This window comes from Camellia sinensis, chromosome 1 (genome assembly GCF_055761805.1).
Source record: "Camellia sinensis isolate YWXY chromosome 1, ASM5576180v1, whole genome shotgun sequence".
NCBI lineage: Eukaryota > Viridiplantae > Streptophyta > Magnoliopsida > Ericales > Theaceae > Camellia > Camellia sinensis.
Genome location: NC_138961.1, coordinates 225,697,710 through 225,713,226, shown reverse-complemented (window position 1 = coordinate 225,713,226; position 15,517 = coordinate 225,697,710). Strand labels below are relative to the sequence as shown.

General features: G+C 36.0%; 2 protein-coding genes across 13 annotated transcripts; one reads left to right on the top strand and one right to left on the bottom strand.

Annotated features, from left to right (window-relative positions):
• The first annotated feature begins 3,598 nt into the window (after positions 1-3,598).
• Positions 3,599-5,774, top strand: LOC114278403 (scarecrow-like protein 15). The gene has a single exon (XM_028220428.2). The coding sequence runs from the start codon at positions 3,993-3,995 to the stop codon at positions 5,628-5,630; it is 1,638 nt and encodes a 545-aa protein (XP_028076229.2). The 5' UTR covers positions 3,599-3,992; the 3' UTR covers positions 5,631-5,774.
• Positions 5,775-6,679: 905 nt separating this feature from the next.
• On the bottom strand, positions 6,680-14,275 carry LOC114278402 (G-box-binding factor 1). Of its 12 annotated transcripts, none has more exons than XM_028220424.2 (12): positions 13,881-14,252; positions 13,478-13,738; positions 11,839-12,047; positions 11,642-11,725; positions 11,435-11,524; positions 11,020-11,195; positions 10,820-10,877; positions 10,530-10,584; positions 10,235-10,449; positions 8,830-8,907; positions 7,653-7,778; positions 6,680-7,053 (listed from the first exon to the last, which is right to left on the bottom strand). In XM_028220424.2, exons 3-12 carry the CDS (start codon positions 11,944-11,946, stop codon positions 6,952-6,954), a joined length of 1,092 nt encoding a protein of 363 aa, XP_028076225.1. In that variant the 5' UTR covers positions 11,947-12,047; positions 13,478-13,738; positions 13,881-14,252; the 3' UTR covers positions 6,680-6,951. The 12 variants fall into 12 exon arrangements, with proteins under 12 accessions (XP_028076225.1, XP_082753069.1, XP_082753076.1 ...); XM_082896943.1 differs by having other exon boundaries at positions 11,839-12,028; XM_082896950.1 differs by having other exon boundaries at positions 11,839-11,974.
• Between the last annotated feature and the right edge of the window lie 1,242 nt (positions 14,276-15,517).

Genomic DNA, 15,517 nt, shown 5'->3' with positions numbered 1-15,517 from the left:
ACAAAATTAATTTTTAAAGGATTTGTGGTGTGGGGTGGGGTGGGGTGGGGTGGGACTCTATTGGGGATTTGAGAAAAGATTTGAAAATAAAAATAAAAAAATATATCTAAATATATTTTATTTATATTTTACTTCTAATTATTATTATTATTTTAAATTTTTTTCAAACCTACCACCCAAACACAATATAAAGGAAGAGTAAGGGTGAAGCAACGCAATGCAATAATGGAACTTTACGGCCGCAATTTGACCTGGGTTTGTCGGTTTCAGTAGATAGATATTAGGTGGTCTTTCCCCACCATTCACCGACTGTGCTCAATAATACAAGAATAAAAATACGTGGTCGTGTCGTGTATGCATAAACTCAGAATTATTATTTAGGTGTGGTTTGATAGTGTTTATAGTTCATTATTTATTCATTTTAAATTAAAATTAATATATATTTGGTAAATAAATATTTAAAAAATAAATGAAAAATATGATTATGAGAGGTGATTGTCGACAGTTAAAAATAAAAATTGAAAAAACTGAGTGATAGCGGAAGGTAATTGTCAATCTTAGAAGTGGTGACTGAAGAAAATTGTCACTTATGTGAGGTGATTGGTGGTGGCCACATATGGTTGTTGGCCGTGAAAAGTGATGATCAAAGTTAATTACCGATGGTTGGAGATGGTAGTCGGCCTCAAAAGTGGTTGCCACCAATAGCACATAGTTGGCGGTACAGAGAGGAAGAAATGGAAAAAAAATTAAACAAGTTAAACCAATTTTTTTGAAGTTACAAACTTTTTAAAAATGAAAATAAAAATCAAACAAAATTTTATTTATAATTATCAAAAATTATATAAATATAAATAAGAAACTGTAAATAAAAACGTTATTAAATGAGTTCTTAATGTTTCGAAAATTTTAATGGAATGGTATGTCTATCTAATAATATAATAAGAGTTTATGTAGTTCTATGATCAAGAAATATATGGATAATATTAAATAATAATAAAATACTTTGTGCATAGAATTACGTGATCTTTCACTGGAATTTCTACTAAAATGTTAGCTCAAGAAGTCAGTTACAGATCTGATCTGGGGTGTCAACTCAATAATAGCAGGTAACTATATATATGTATATTTTTTTTAAATGAAAAATGTTAACATGTGTCTTTAAAGTATGTATTAAGAACGATTATTATTTTGCACATTCTTTATAACTAACATTTACCTGTAGAATATATAATACTTTTTAAAAAATTAAAATATATATATAATAAAGACAAACACTATTAAAGTAGTTTAAAAATAAAAGACAAAATAACTATAAGAAAAATTATTAAATGCTATTGAATTCCAAACTAACCATTTGGTATTGGAGGATCCCCTCCAGTCGATCTGATAACTGTAACTTATTTAATTTTTTATTAAAAAATTTGACAATAATTATATTTTTAAAAAATAAATCATATATTATTTTAGCAACAAATGCTTATTCAACAAATTACAATTATCGAATCAACTTAATTTTTATGTGAATAAAATATGTGAAATTTTTGACAGAATAAACAATTTAAGTCATCAAAATAAATTTCGTGATAAGCCATATAAACCCAAACAACGTTTTCTAATCTAAAATTTGAACTATGGAGAATCCTCCATTTACGGATTGTTCGGGATGACCTAAATAAGTGTATTTTTTATCTTTTTACGAAAAGATGTGCAGAAAAGTAGAGTAGAGAGGTGATGTGATGAAAAAAAATAAAAAGATAAATTATTTGAAAAATGATTTGCACCCCTAGTTTTGAAGACCCCCAGTGACCCCCAACTGATGTGGCGGCACGCGATTGGTTGAATTTTTATTTTTATTTTTATTTTTTATTTTCCCTTGGTCCACAGCCTCTCACGTGGAGTGGGGGTGCTGGGGGTCACCCCCAACTACGGGTCCCCAACACGGCTCAAATTATTTTGATGTTGCCAAACTTGATCTTAGTATTATTATTTGTAAAACATCACCATATAAAAATAATAATCGCTATGTTTGGTTTCATTTTTCTAAAAACAGTTTTCATAAAATTCTATTTTATTATTTTTCGTATTTTTTTGTTTTTATTGAATTTTTTTAATATTTTTTGCAAATTTTTTACTTTTTAGACACACCTAACATAAATACACCTAAAAAGTAAAAAATTTATAAAAAAAAATCTTTTAAAAATTCACGAAATACCAAAAATACAAGAATTTAGTACATTTTGTATATTTTTATGTATTTCTTACTTTTTTAAAATATTTTTTTACATTTTTTTTACTTTTTAAATATATCTAAATAAGGCACATCTAAAAAAGTAAAAAAAAATATTTAAAATTTTAAAAATATTTACTAAAAATAAAAAAATACGAAAATTAAAAAATTCAATTTTTAAAAAACTTTTATTTCAGAAAATTCAAACTAAGCAGACTCTCACTATTAACTGTGGATAGTCCACGTTGAGATCCCCACTTAAAAATGCCACTGGAATAAGATGACATAAGCGTCCTGACATCTTACTTTTTAACTTCGTTCACATCACGTAAGTTTATTTCGTGAAGTAAATGAAAAAAATTAATTTTCTTTTTTTAAAAAAAATAAAAATAATAATGTGATTTAAAAAAAAAAAAGGGCAAATTACATATACACCCCTCGAGGTTTGGTAAAATTACAGATACCCCCTGAGGTTTCGGAAATTACATCCCGCCCCCTGAGGTTTGTATTTTCATAACAATTTACCCCCTGAGGTTTATATTTCATAACAAATTACCCCCTAATTTCTTATGTAAATATAGCATTCAGGGGGGAATTTGTAATTTCTCAAACCTCAGGGGGGTATTTGTAATTTAGCCAAACCTCGAGGGGTGTATATGTAATTTGCCCAAAAAAGGAATCTAAAAGTCAATAAACTAACTTCTAACCTTATTCCCAAAATATGCCACGTTCTCATATCAATAAATTTGAAAATCTAGATTTATCCACTCAATTTTTTTAAGTGAATAATTATAAAATAAATTACAAACACATCCCTTAAGATTTACTTAAATTATAAATTACTCTATGTAATTTTAGAAATTACATTATGTCCCTTAATATTTTTAATTTCATAATAAATGAGTCCTTTTATTAATAAATCATCAAGTTAATTAACAGTTTTTAATAATGTTAAAATTTTATTTCAATTAATAATTTAGATAATTTTATTATTGTATAGGTGAACAGTTAGATATTTCACTTTTTTAATTAATTTTGTTAAATAAAAAATTCTAATAGGAAGGTATTTTTGTAATTTTTCAAACCATAAGGGATAATTCGTATTTTAAGCAAATCTCAGGGAGTGTATTTGTAATTTATCCATAATTATATATAGTGAAAATTAAATTTATGTAATATAGTGTTTATGTATAAAATAAATATGAATTATAAAATAATAATTTCTGAATAAACAAATACGAGTTCATAATATTGCTATTCTCATATTTACCCCTAATATTACAATTCTATTCACGGTGAAAATCTGGGCAAGCGAGTAAAATCGACGTAGTGCGTTACCAGCTCATAAAACAAAACCAACCACACTTGAGGAGAATCAAAGAAAGCAGTTAACAAAATAGTAAAAACAAAGTCGGTCTTTTTAAAGCCTTCAATAAGAAGCTTCCACACTCGTGTCGCGAATGCATTATTGTCCACCAATGTCTCTCATATATGTCAAAGAAAAGTCTCTCTCTCTCTCTCTCTCTCTCTCTCTCTCTCATATAATAACTTTAACTCGCATCATGACTCATATATATATATATATATATATAAATACATACATATAATCACATATCATCCACTCCTCCATGCACGCAAAGATTAAAGGCCCACCTCCCTCCCCTCTTCTCTCCCTCCCTCCACCACCCCCATCTTCCCTATACCTATAGAGTGAGAAAGAGAAGAGAAGAGAAGAGAAGAGAAGAGGAGAGAGAGAGAGAGAGAGATGAAAGTTCCGTTTATCTCAGCCCAAAGCCACCAATCTTCTAACAATAAACAACAAAACAGTAGTGCTCGGAACACAAGCTTTAACAGCTCAACGGCCGATACCAACAACTTGTGTTACGAGCCTAAGTCGGTGCTAGACCTCCGCCGGAGCCAGAGCCCCATTAGCTCAGTCGCCGTGGCCGATAAGAAAGTCCCCAAGTCCGGTTTTTCGGATGCTTTGTTACAGTCGGAGGACGGTTCTGTTCAGTGGGAAGACGACCAAATACTGAACAACTTTGAGGAGTGGGACTCGTTGATGAGAGAATTGGGATTGCACGACGACTCTTGTGCCCCTGCTTTGAAATCAATCGTTCCTCAATTCGATCATTCCGAGACTCAATTCCCAGTCCTCCTCCCTGACTTCCCACTTTCCCACTCCTTTGATTCAACCCATACCCATTTCGGACTTTCTGAAGTCTCTTCCAATCAAAATCTGAACCAGAATTTCAATTCTTTTGATCTCTGCAGCGATTTTCATCACATGAACCACTGGAACAATGATGGGTTCAACTTCGTGGACGAGCTTATTCGAGCTGCGGATTGCTTTGAATCCAATGAATTACAACTCGCGCACGTGATATTGGCGCGGCTCAACCAGAAACTCCAATCTCCAGCTGGAAAACCGCTCCAGAGAGTTGCTTTCTACTTCAAAGAAGCTCTGCAGACTATGCTTACTGGGTCGACTAGCCCAACTCGCCCTTCCGATTCCTCGGAAGTCGTTCAAGCCATCAAAGCTCACAAGAACTTCTCCAACGTCTCTCCGATTGTCATGTTCTCCAATTTCACCGCCAATCAAGCAATCCTCGAAGCCCTAGACGGGTCGAAGTTCATCCACGTCGTAGATTTCGACATCGGCTTCGGAGGCCAGTGGGCTTCGTTCATGAAGGAAGTGGCTGACTCGGCCGAGTCTCGTAAATCCAACACGCCGGTTCTTCGAATCACTGCAATTGTGCCTGAAGAGTACGCGGTCGAATCGAGATTGGTGAGAGATAACCTGAACCACTTCGCTAGTGAGCTCAAAATCGTATTCGAAATCGATTTCGTTTCGATTCGAACCTTCGAAATCTTATCCTTCGAAGCAATCAAATCCATGGAAGGAGAGAAGACCGCTGTTGTGTTATCTCCAATTATCTTTCAACGAATGGGTGTCAAATTTCTCAACGATCTTCGCCAGATTTCGCCGCACGTGGTTGTGATCGTGGACGGTGAAGGGCTGACATACGGTGGTGGTGCGCCGTCGTTCCGGCGGAGTGTGATCGAGGGGCTCGAATTTTACTCGACGGTTCTGGAATCGGTGGAAGCGGCGAGTGTGGGCGGCGGAGGCGAGGATTGGATTCGGAGGATTGAGATGTTTATGATGCGGCCGAAGATTTTTGCGGCGGTGGAGGCGGCGGGAAGGAGGGCGCCGCCGTGGAGGGAGGCGTTCGCCGCCGCGGGGTTGAGAGCGGTGGGGTTGAGCCAGTTTGCGGACTTTCAAGCTGATTGTTTGCTGAGGAAAGCACAGCTCAGGGGATTCCACGTGGCGAAGCAGCAAGCGGAGATGGTGCTGTGCTGGCAAGACCGGCCCCTCGTTGCCACGTCGGCTTGGAGGTGTTAGCAAATTTGCAAATTAATAATAATAATATATTTTTTTCTTTTTTTTCTTTTAAATTTTAGTTTCAGTTGGTGTTGTCCTTCATATGGACTTTTGAATTTTGATGAAACTCTAATATGATGAAATCAAGTGACCTTAATTATCTTAGGTTTCATGTTTTATTTGTTTTTGGGATATTCAACATAAATTCCGAATGACTCTATACAGTAAACAAAATTAAAAAATATATACAATCAAAAAATAATAAAACATTGTTACCTAGGGCATAAAATCCTGCTCAACATATGCCTATTTGAGAGAGATGGTAAAAAATAAATTTTTGACTTTTAATCAAGTTTTTTACTTTTTTAGGTAAATAATTTAAGCTTAGTTTGGAATAACTTAAAAAAATCAAAAAGTTAAAAAATCACTATCTTATTTAAGTCACATCATCTTATTTAAATCACATCACTTCTCCACCACATCATTTCAAACCCAATCCATATTTATTAAACCATATTTCAAAAAAAGTCAAAAAGTACACTTATTTAGTTTATCCCAAACAACCCCTTAACAAGTTGATAAAAAGTTGCTTTTCACTTTTTTAATTAATATTTATTTATAATATCACATCATAATAAAATGACCAAACTATCCTCGTTTAGTTTAAAATATTTACAACTTCATCCATGTAATACATTTTGACCCATGAAGAATAGAATTGTAATTTCACCATTGATTAAAAACCAACTTCTCAAATAAAAAAAATTAAAAAATCAACTTTTAACTTTTATTACAAATCAAAAAAAAGTGACTAAAAGTGAACTACTCAAAACAAGTGATAATATTGTCAGGACAATAGTCCTTTCTCACGACTATAGAGAGCATCCAATAACACCAGAAGCAAATAATAATTATCATCGCTTCAAATTTATGAAGTAATGACACGATACAAATTTCATCTTTAAAAAGGCCTTACAATTCACGCTAATAAGTAAAAAAGCAGCTCATACTTTCCCCCCAAAAAATATACATTGTAAAGAAGAGTCAACAAGATAGACATTGACAATGTGTTTACAGTTCCTTCAAGGCCTCTCTCTTCTCATTTCTCCATTCAAATTATAAATTTTACAACACCACTGTCCATTAATCAAAGCTCTGGCTCGTGTTAGAATCACAAAAATAGATGTTACAGTTACAGTGAAAAAGGAAGGGTGGAAGGGTTGAGGGTGTAGATTAGTAACAAACATTGTTTAGTTAATGCTACAGTCAAATTCCTGCTGATTTTGTAAAAACCTCCAACTGCAAACGGACGGCATTTTCCTTTGCAGTCTCTCTAGCTATCTCATCTGTTTCCCTCATCACCATGGGACTGAAGAAGTTGGTTACCATTACAATTCTCAAATTCAGACACTGCATTGGGTCCGCACAATCTAGTTAACTCTTCCTGTTACAGTGGCACAATCATTTTTGTCATTAATTGGTCACCTTTTCAGATCAGAAACGAAAATATTTACACAAAAACTGTAGCTACAGATGTAACGCATCTTCATTACCAATAATAATAAAAAGAAAGAGAAGGGAGCATGACAATTGACAATGGTTGATGGCCACACAATATATGTAACACAAAGTCATGGCAATAATTTTTTTTTTTTTAATGAAGGAAAGAGGAAATTATATTATCCTAATATCCACATATAGTTTGTCAATAGACATTTCTGGGAGCAAAAGAACTCGTTTGATCATTACACAAAAATGGATGCAAAAACATACGAGCCTAAAGGAAAACATCATGGGCAGTGTGGGAGTAGCAGCTGCAAATTTGTCGAAGTAGTTTGATATAAAGTGAAGATGAAATTATTATGATAATGCTTCTAGAGTGTGACAAGGTAAGGACAATTAGAGCAGTTCTTTTCTATATAGCACCAACTATCTGAAATTAGGAAAATATCACCAGACAATAATGACATTGAAAAATGCATTTAAAAAAAGCATTAACAAGACAAAATGAATGGCCAAATTTCAAAGAGTGTTGCATCAGACCTTAATGGAATCATTTTCAGATGTAAGCTTCTCGCACTCCTCAGAAACCCTCCGCAGCTCATCTCTGAGTGTGGAGTTTTCATTGGTCAGTGTCTCTACCCTCGCTTGTAGCTCTTCACACTCTGCCTGTAGAGAACCAAGGCATACTCACCATTGTTAAATAATTGTGCTCTTCTAACAAATAGTAAAACTAGATATGGAACAACTAATCAACAAATGCTCTCAAGCTTTCTCTTTAAAACAAATTCTAAATAACTTCTAACAGCAATGGCCAGCAGAAGGTACTTCATAAAAGAATTTGACAATGCTTGACCGCATCAAAGTTCTGACACCATTCCATTTAACCCAATTATTCTTTCAGAACAAGCAAAGCTGGTGAAAAAACTCACACTATTATCCACCAATTGGTGCTTGAAAAATGCTAATATTGTAAAAATCTTAAAATGCTAATATGTAAAAATCTTTTATAATCATCAATCTCGTAACTTATAATCATTCAAGCAACATTTTGTAAGTAGATTATCTACAATTCCATCGATCCTGCTGGCAACCTCATGACTGGCAGTTTCTTCTGTAAAACTCCATTATATGCATTTTTGTTCCACTTTAATAAATTTTAAAATACTAGCTGATTCATCTACAAGCAGGAAAAGCACTAAGAATCCAGTATTGAATGCCTGGCCTTCCAACAACAGTTGTAGATATTCAGAATACTACCTCTCGTATCATCTCTAAGATGTCTAATAGTGATATAGATACGTGGATGCAGGTCTCTCAAATGCAGCTTTTATGACATTGAAAAGGTAATGACTTTGACAAAAAGAAATAGAAGACTAATGGGATCATGATATGATCAGATTGTTAAATACACCTTCACCAACAACCAAAATTTTGTTTCGGTTGACTTTGAAACAGAAACATTTCAGAAACACAAGAGAAACAATATACATATACACACATATATATGGAAATGTTTGAAAATGTATAGAAAGAAAAACTGAAGCCTATATTTGAACACATTTGAACTTCTACTATTACAGGATGCCAAATAAAACTCAATAAAAGGCAGGTATGTTGACAGAAAAGAAAAAACAATGATCAGAGATATATGAATGCATATTGATTATAACTTTTGTGAAGAAACAGAAGAGCCAACAAGCACGCAGTGTGTATATACCTGCTTACGTAATCTTGACCTCCTAGCTGACTCCCTGTTAGATTGCTTCCTCTTTTGTCTCTTGAATTCACGTTCATCCTGTCAATTCAGGGGTTACAGTACTGTAAGACTTCATTTCAATATACACCCAAGAGTGTTTATATAGCCTAAAGTTTTGAAGAAATATAAGTTAATGAAATCTACAATACATGCATACATACAGATAATGAGAGATAAATTGCTGACTAGGGAAGCACATGGTATCAAATAATTGTGTTCTAGGAGCATGCATGTTTTGTAATCACTCTGGGTGACTAATGAAAAATCATGGTTAACAATTTTTCCAAAACAGTCAAAAGACCCAAAAAAATACTACTCAGAGGCCACATTCTAAAGACACCCCCTGACCTCAGGTGCAACAGTCCAAAAATTCCCCCTTTTCATTCCTGTCTTTCATAATTATAGATGATTATTTTCCTAAATTTCAGATTTCCCACCTCGTGCAAAACATTTACATGAAAATTACAGCTTATTACAAGTTACTCTGAACAAAATTCCATTAGTTTTGTAAAGATCTCACTAAAGAAATAATGGGTTGATCAGATAAAACACCAAGTCAGCTTTAGTTTTATCTAGAAGGGGGTGACGGACATAATTTGGAGAGGAAATGATAAAAACTGTTGGAACTGAGGCAACTTATCTCAAAGCCTTTTTTATGGCAAGATACAGTTCTATATCCCATTGCCACATCTTCTGCTATCAGCTCAAAGATAACAAAAAACTACTATAACTGAGGCAACTTATCTCAACTTATTTCTGTAGGAAAAATTCTGTATCCACTTGGAGTATCCAGGTGGCACACTCGTGCTTATTGTTAAACCCGAAGTACAATAAATTCTCTGTAATAACTCCCCCTCTTTGAAACTTTTAGCCATCTTGCTATCTTAGAAAAATTACACCAAGCCCCAAAACCATACATTGATATTTACTGTGAGCTTCTTCCCACCTGTAGTTTTAGTGAGTGGTGGTCAGATCCTAAAATGGTGTCAATCCTTGTGGCAGATGATAGCATTACAACCACCTCCTGTTCTCAATGTCTTCATCCCTTCTCTTCACCAGAGTGACATGAAGACATGTTGTCAAACATGTTGATTGATGGGGTATTTTGATACACAAGCAGATAATGTCCTATCATATATATGGTGTCCCACCAAGCCTATTAGAAGGCATGTCTCAGGCAGGTGAGATCAGCAAAAATGGTGCATTAGTTGTGTCGATGGTCCCATGTCATGTTTCGGTAAACTAAAGTGCACCCACTACCAAAGCAACATTGATTAGGGAAATATATATATATATATAGCTTTGCTGAATAAAATTCAATAGAAAACCAGATTATAAATAATTAAACAACTGCAAGACTACATACTTGAATCCATTGGTCAGTGATCATCCCTTCGCGTCCAACCATTGTTGCTGGAGCAACAGCTGGTGAGACACCGGGAGGGTTAGGTCTCATTTTCACTGCTCCAGCACCAGCAGGAGACGCAGTCCATAAGTCCATTGCAATGTTCAGATTAGTTGAAGTAATAGGGACAACTGAATTCACAGGCACCCCAGTGGTGTTATTCTGTGCATTGGCTCCTGAACAAGTTCACAAAAATACAAAATCACAACTAAATAACACAAATGCAAACACAATTAAACGTAGATGAAAAGGCTACCCTCTGCAAGCATCTGATCAAAGCTTCCTTTCTTATTTGCAGTTGCAGCATATTCCTAAAAGATCAAATTCAATTTATGTAAATTAGAAGAAAAGAAAGTATCACATTGACACACTTTTGACTGGATCAAGTTGACAAAAGACACAGACACTGCCTCATTTTAGAGGATCTGAGATCAGGTTAGGCATGCACATGCCAAAGCAAGTTCACCTAGATGAGGTGCAAGGGATTCAACACTTTCCCTATCAATGCTATAAAGTAAAAAGTCTCTCCATAGATTGAGTACATACTACTTGGTTGTTGTCATCATCACTTGCATCTGACGAACCTTCACTACCACTTTCAGCACTGTTTATGAGCAATTTCACAATTAGAGAACAGAAACCAAAGAGAATTAAGAGCACATATTGAATAATAATTGATAACTAGAAATGAACTAAAATCGGGTCACGTTAAAAAGAGTATTCTAAGAGAATTTTGAGTAAGACACCTTTGTGTGGCACCATCATTTCCTGAACCTGAAGCTGCTTTCCCACTTTCTCCACCCTTTCCACCAACCAAGCCAGTGTTTCCCAGAGTTCCCTTGAACTTTTTATTTGAAACCCGATCCTTCCCATCAGGGGTCTTTCCTTCCAACTCCACATTTGTCTGTCCCATGCTTGGAGCCTAAGAAAGGAAATGTCAAATGTCCAAGTTGAAGGTTTTCTAAAAGCTAGAATACTGTTCAGTGGTTAAAAAATAATAATAATAATAATAAATCACATTTGTCAACCTCCAACTGAATGTCTGAAACTTGTTTGTATTCAAAGAAGCAATTTATGTAGAGGAAACCTACTCTTAGAATGCAGTATGAACTCAATAAAAAAATATATATTTAATGACACAAAAAAAACAATTAGGATTACCGTGGCCACATTAGGATGAGCATAAACTGCCCCCGGGGGATATAGAGCTGGGTAGGGAACGGGGGTCCCATACGGTGGTATTAAAGCATGCTGAAAAATTATCAACAGCAACGCCCATCGGTCAGTCAAAGAGCAATACTATCACCAAACAGTGCAGAACTCTATATGATACGCAGCAAAGGAAAATGAATACAGAGAGATAATCACCTGGTTCCCCCAAAGATAAGGATGGGGAGTAGGAGAAGCAACAGGCGTGGCAAAAAATGGGGTAGCACCAGCACCATAATAAGCCTACACAACAAATAAGCCATGGGCTATTAATAAAATTTATCCAGGAACCTTGAAACCACACCTATCATTTAAATTAACAACAAATCAAAGCCAAGAGCTTTTTATCATAAAACCTGCATAGAGCTTGACCAATCAGGATATGAAGGTGTTGTTGGGGTTTCCTGAGCTGAAGCAGTTGGCTTGGAAAGTTTAGCTGGTGTGCTCTCTTCCCCAGTCCCCATTTCAATCAGTACTAATAATCACCCTTCCCTTAAAATGTTTGTCGCACGATATTATGTAGCCTAACTTAAATTTATGAAGTTACTGAAAATATCAAATCCAACTGCAAGGCATATCAAAATTTCACACTTTTTCAAGAACAAGTTTATCTGTCTCCAATAACACAAAACTAGTAAGATTCAGTGAATACTACATGTTTGGGAAAACATCATTGAATTTTGTAATTTTCAATAAACACTACTTGTGTTTTAAATGGGAACATTCATAATTTTGCATTTGCTCTCTTGTTTGGAAAAATAAGAACCCCAAAAAAAAATCTTTAGAACAATAGTAAATACCATCCTGCTCCATTCTCATTCACCAGTGAGTAACTTGACACTCCACATGACAAATAGTCATCAACTTCATTAATGGGCTGAGATTCAGTAAATATTAAGAAGAGGTTAATGTGCACTCCCCTAAAGCTTAATAAAAGATAGAAAACTATCACCTATCCAAGGGCTCTCAAGCTGGAAAATCCCATTAATCCAGATATGTTTCCTTTGAGAGGTTGAGTGGAGTTAAAAGAGTCACTAGCACCAAGTGTAAGGGATCTTCTTTCCCTGGCTCCCTTCAAAATGCTTCCACCATTGAGTGTTACCTTAGCCATAATAAGTGTCACATTGCACCTCATATCGAATCTTGACAATGAGTCACAAATCAGGATGTAATAAATGACGTTAATCAAATAGTTACACTTTTCGATGAGATGTAGAGTTCCAATCTAGTACCTATTTCCCATTGTCCTCCATTTCTACCACAACATGAGGACCAGATTAAGAATGTCCTTACGACTCTAAGATGTTGTTTCTATGAAATATAGCTTTTAGAGAAATCTTGTGCAGTGGAAGAATCATCCATACACCAATGCCCCTTAAATTATTGTGGACACTTTAGCTTCTTTGATCCTAATTTTTTGAGTAGCTCTCAGAAGTACAGTTCCACTCAACCAAGATAATTGATGTAGATCGTGAAGGAGGCAACATCCAAGCATTTAGTTTATTCAAGAGTGCGAGTTTAGTTAGGATTTTATTACAAGTTTTCTTAATTTATAATTTATTTTGTTAATGGGAGCTACCATGGTGTGCACTATTAAAAAGGATTTACCGTATGCACCTATCACAACATAACTTTCCATAACAAATATCACAACATCTTGTAACTTTTCATCAAAATGGTTATTAATATTTCTCACTACAAACAGTTTGTAACAGTTACACTATACCATTCATAACATAATCACAATTAGCAACTTTCACTTCATGGTATACACAATTTTCCCATTCATAACTTTTACGCATAACTAGGGACATAATAATAATTCTTCTCCCCCATTGTTTCTTCTTCCTTCTCTTCATCTCCTCTTTCACTAATGCTCTGTTTGTTTTTACGAAAAAATATTTTTTATATATTAAACCAGAAAAAAAGCCTATATGGGCAGAAATTGTTTTCCACTGTTAAAAGCGGAACAACGTTTTCTATACTAAATCTTACCAATGTCACCACACTACCGGCACTCTCACCTCCACCATCACCATAGCTATTACCGTCGCTGCCGCCCCACCACCTTCACCTCCACCTCCACTTTCGTTTCACCACCACCAAACATGGGAAAATATTTTCTTCAGAAAACATTTTCTGAAAAAACTTTTCTGTAGAAAATATTTTCCACCCAAACAAAAGCGTAATTCTTTGCTTCTTATCCCCGCCAGTTTTACACCAAATTGATTGCAATTTCCAAAAACAAGTTTCAGCCTGAAAAATCGGACACCCAATTAAACCCTCGCAATTGAAACACAGCAGAGCGAAGTGAGACCCAGAGCTCAATTAGGCATCATTGTCGAAATTGCTATTATACAAATACATATACATATATATAATAGAGAGATAAACTGACCTATTTTGAAGTCCAAGTCGGACGAACAAAAGGCTTCAGTATTCTCCTCTTGTTGCTCGTAATTGGTGTGTGATAGATCCAAAGGCAGAGAGAAGCTACGGCTAGTTGTCCATAACACAAGCTCAGAAGCTCAGAGAACAGAGAGAGAGAGAGAGAGAGGGTGTTGGTGTTGGTGTTGGTGTTGGTGTTGGTGTTGGGAAGGCTGGCTGGTGTGGCTATGTCCGATAGGTGGCAGGAGTGAGTTGTGGTGGCGAGTATGATGATGAGTTGGTGCGGCTAGGGTTTTGGAAGGTGACACGTGAGGACGAAAACTGGACATCTATGACTCAGCACAAGAGCCTTTTTTCTTTTAATTAATGAAAATAAATAAATAGATGGATTATGGATGACTCACCGACTCTTAATGGATAACTTTGATTAATTTTTACTTATCACAAGGTTGCAATTATTATATTTTTATATTATATTAATAAAATGAGATTTTTATTGATAAATTCTATTTAAAATTGTTTTAACTTAAGAAATTCATAAAAAAAAAAATTTAACCCATTTAGTCTCATGTACGTATAGTTTTATTTCATAAAGTCTTTTTTCTTAATTTATACTATTTTCTTGGACACTTATACCCTTATATTTAATTTTGATACCCTTATAAATATTTTTTGAACGGTTAGCAATTTTATGATGTGAACGTTCATATTTTAAAATTCACATTGGTATGAATGTAAAATTGGCCCATGGGCGGCCCGAAACCCGCCAGCGAGCCAGGGAGGGCCCGGCCCGTTGACAATGTGAATATTCATATTGACATGTTAACATTCACATTAATAGGAGTGTAAAATTGGCCCGCGTCCCGTGGCGGCGCGAAATCCACCCGCGGCCCATAGGCGGCCCGAGGCAGTCCCGGTCCTGCCCGTTGACAATGTGAATATTCGCATTGACATGTTAACATTCACATTGATAAGAGTGTAAAATTGGCCCGCGGCCCATGGGTGGCCAAAAGCCCGCCCGCCGCCCAGGGCGGACCCGGCCCGACCCGTTGACAATGTAAATATTCGCATTAACATGTTAACATTCACATTGATAGGAGTATAAAATTAGCCCACGCCTCGTAACTGCCCGAAACTCGCCCATGGCCCATGGGCGACCCGGGGCGGGCCCGATCCGGCCTGTTGACGATGTGAATATTCACATTGACATATTAACATTCGCATTGATAAGAGTATAAAATTGACCAGCGGCCTAGGGCGGGCCCGACCCGCCTCGTTGACAATGTAAATATTCACACTGACATGTTAACAAGAGTGTAAAATTGGCCCGCAGTCCGTGGGCGGCCCGAAGCCCGACCGCAGCCTGAAGCGGGCTTGGCCCGACCCGTGACAATGTGAATATTCGCATTGACATGTTAACATTAACATTGATAGGAGTGTAAAATTTGCCCGCTGCCCGAAGCTTGCCGGCGGCCCGGGGTAGGCCCGGCCCGGCCCGTTGACAATGTGAATATTCACATTGACATGTTAAAATGCACATTGATAGGAATGTAGAATTGGCCCGCGGCCCGTGGGCTGCCCGTGGGCTGCCCGAAGCCCGCTCACAGCCCGGGGCAGGCTCGTTTCGATCTGGGCTTGAGCATGTCC

Bases quoted from the DNA above. Each gene is read 5' to 3' on its own strand.
- LOC114278403 (XM_028220428.2), top strand. From the start codon at position 3,993: ATGAAAGTTCCGTTTATCTCAGCCCAAAGCCACCAATCTTCTAACAAT.
- LOC114278402 (XM_028220423.2), bottom strand. From the start codon at position 11,946: ATGGGGACTGGGGAAGAGAGCACACCAGCTAAACTTTCCAAGCCAACT. The intron at 11,726-11,838 runs GTTTTATGATAA...TTTGTTGTGTAG, and splicing joins ATTGGTCAAGCTCTATGCAG to GCTTATTATGGTGCTGGTGC. The intron at 10,878-11,019 runs GTGTCTTACTCA...GCTCATAAACAG, and splicing joins AATGATGGTGCCACACAAAG to TGCTGAAAGTGGTAGTGAAG.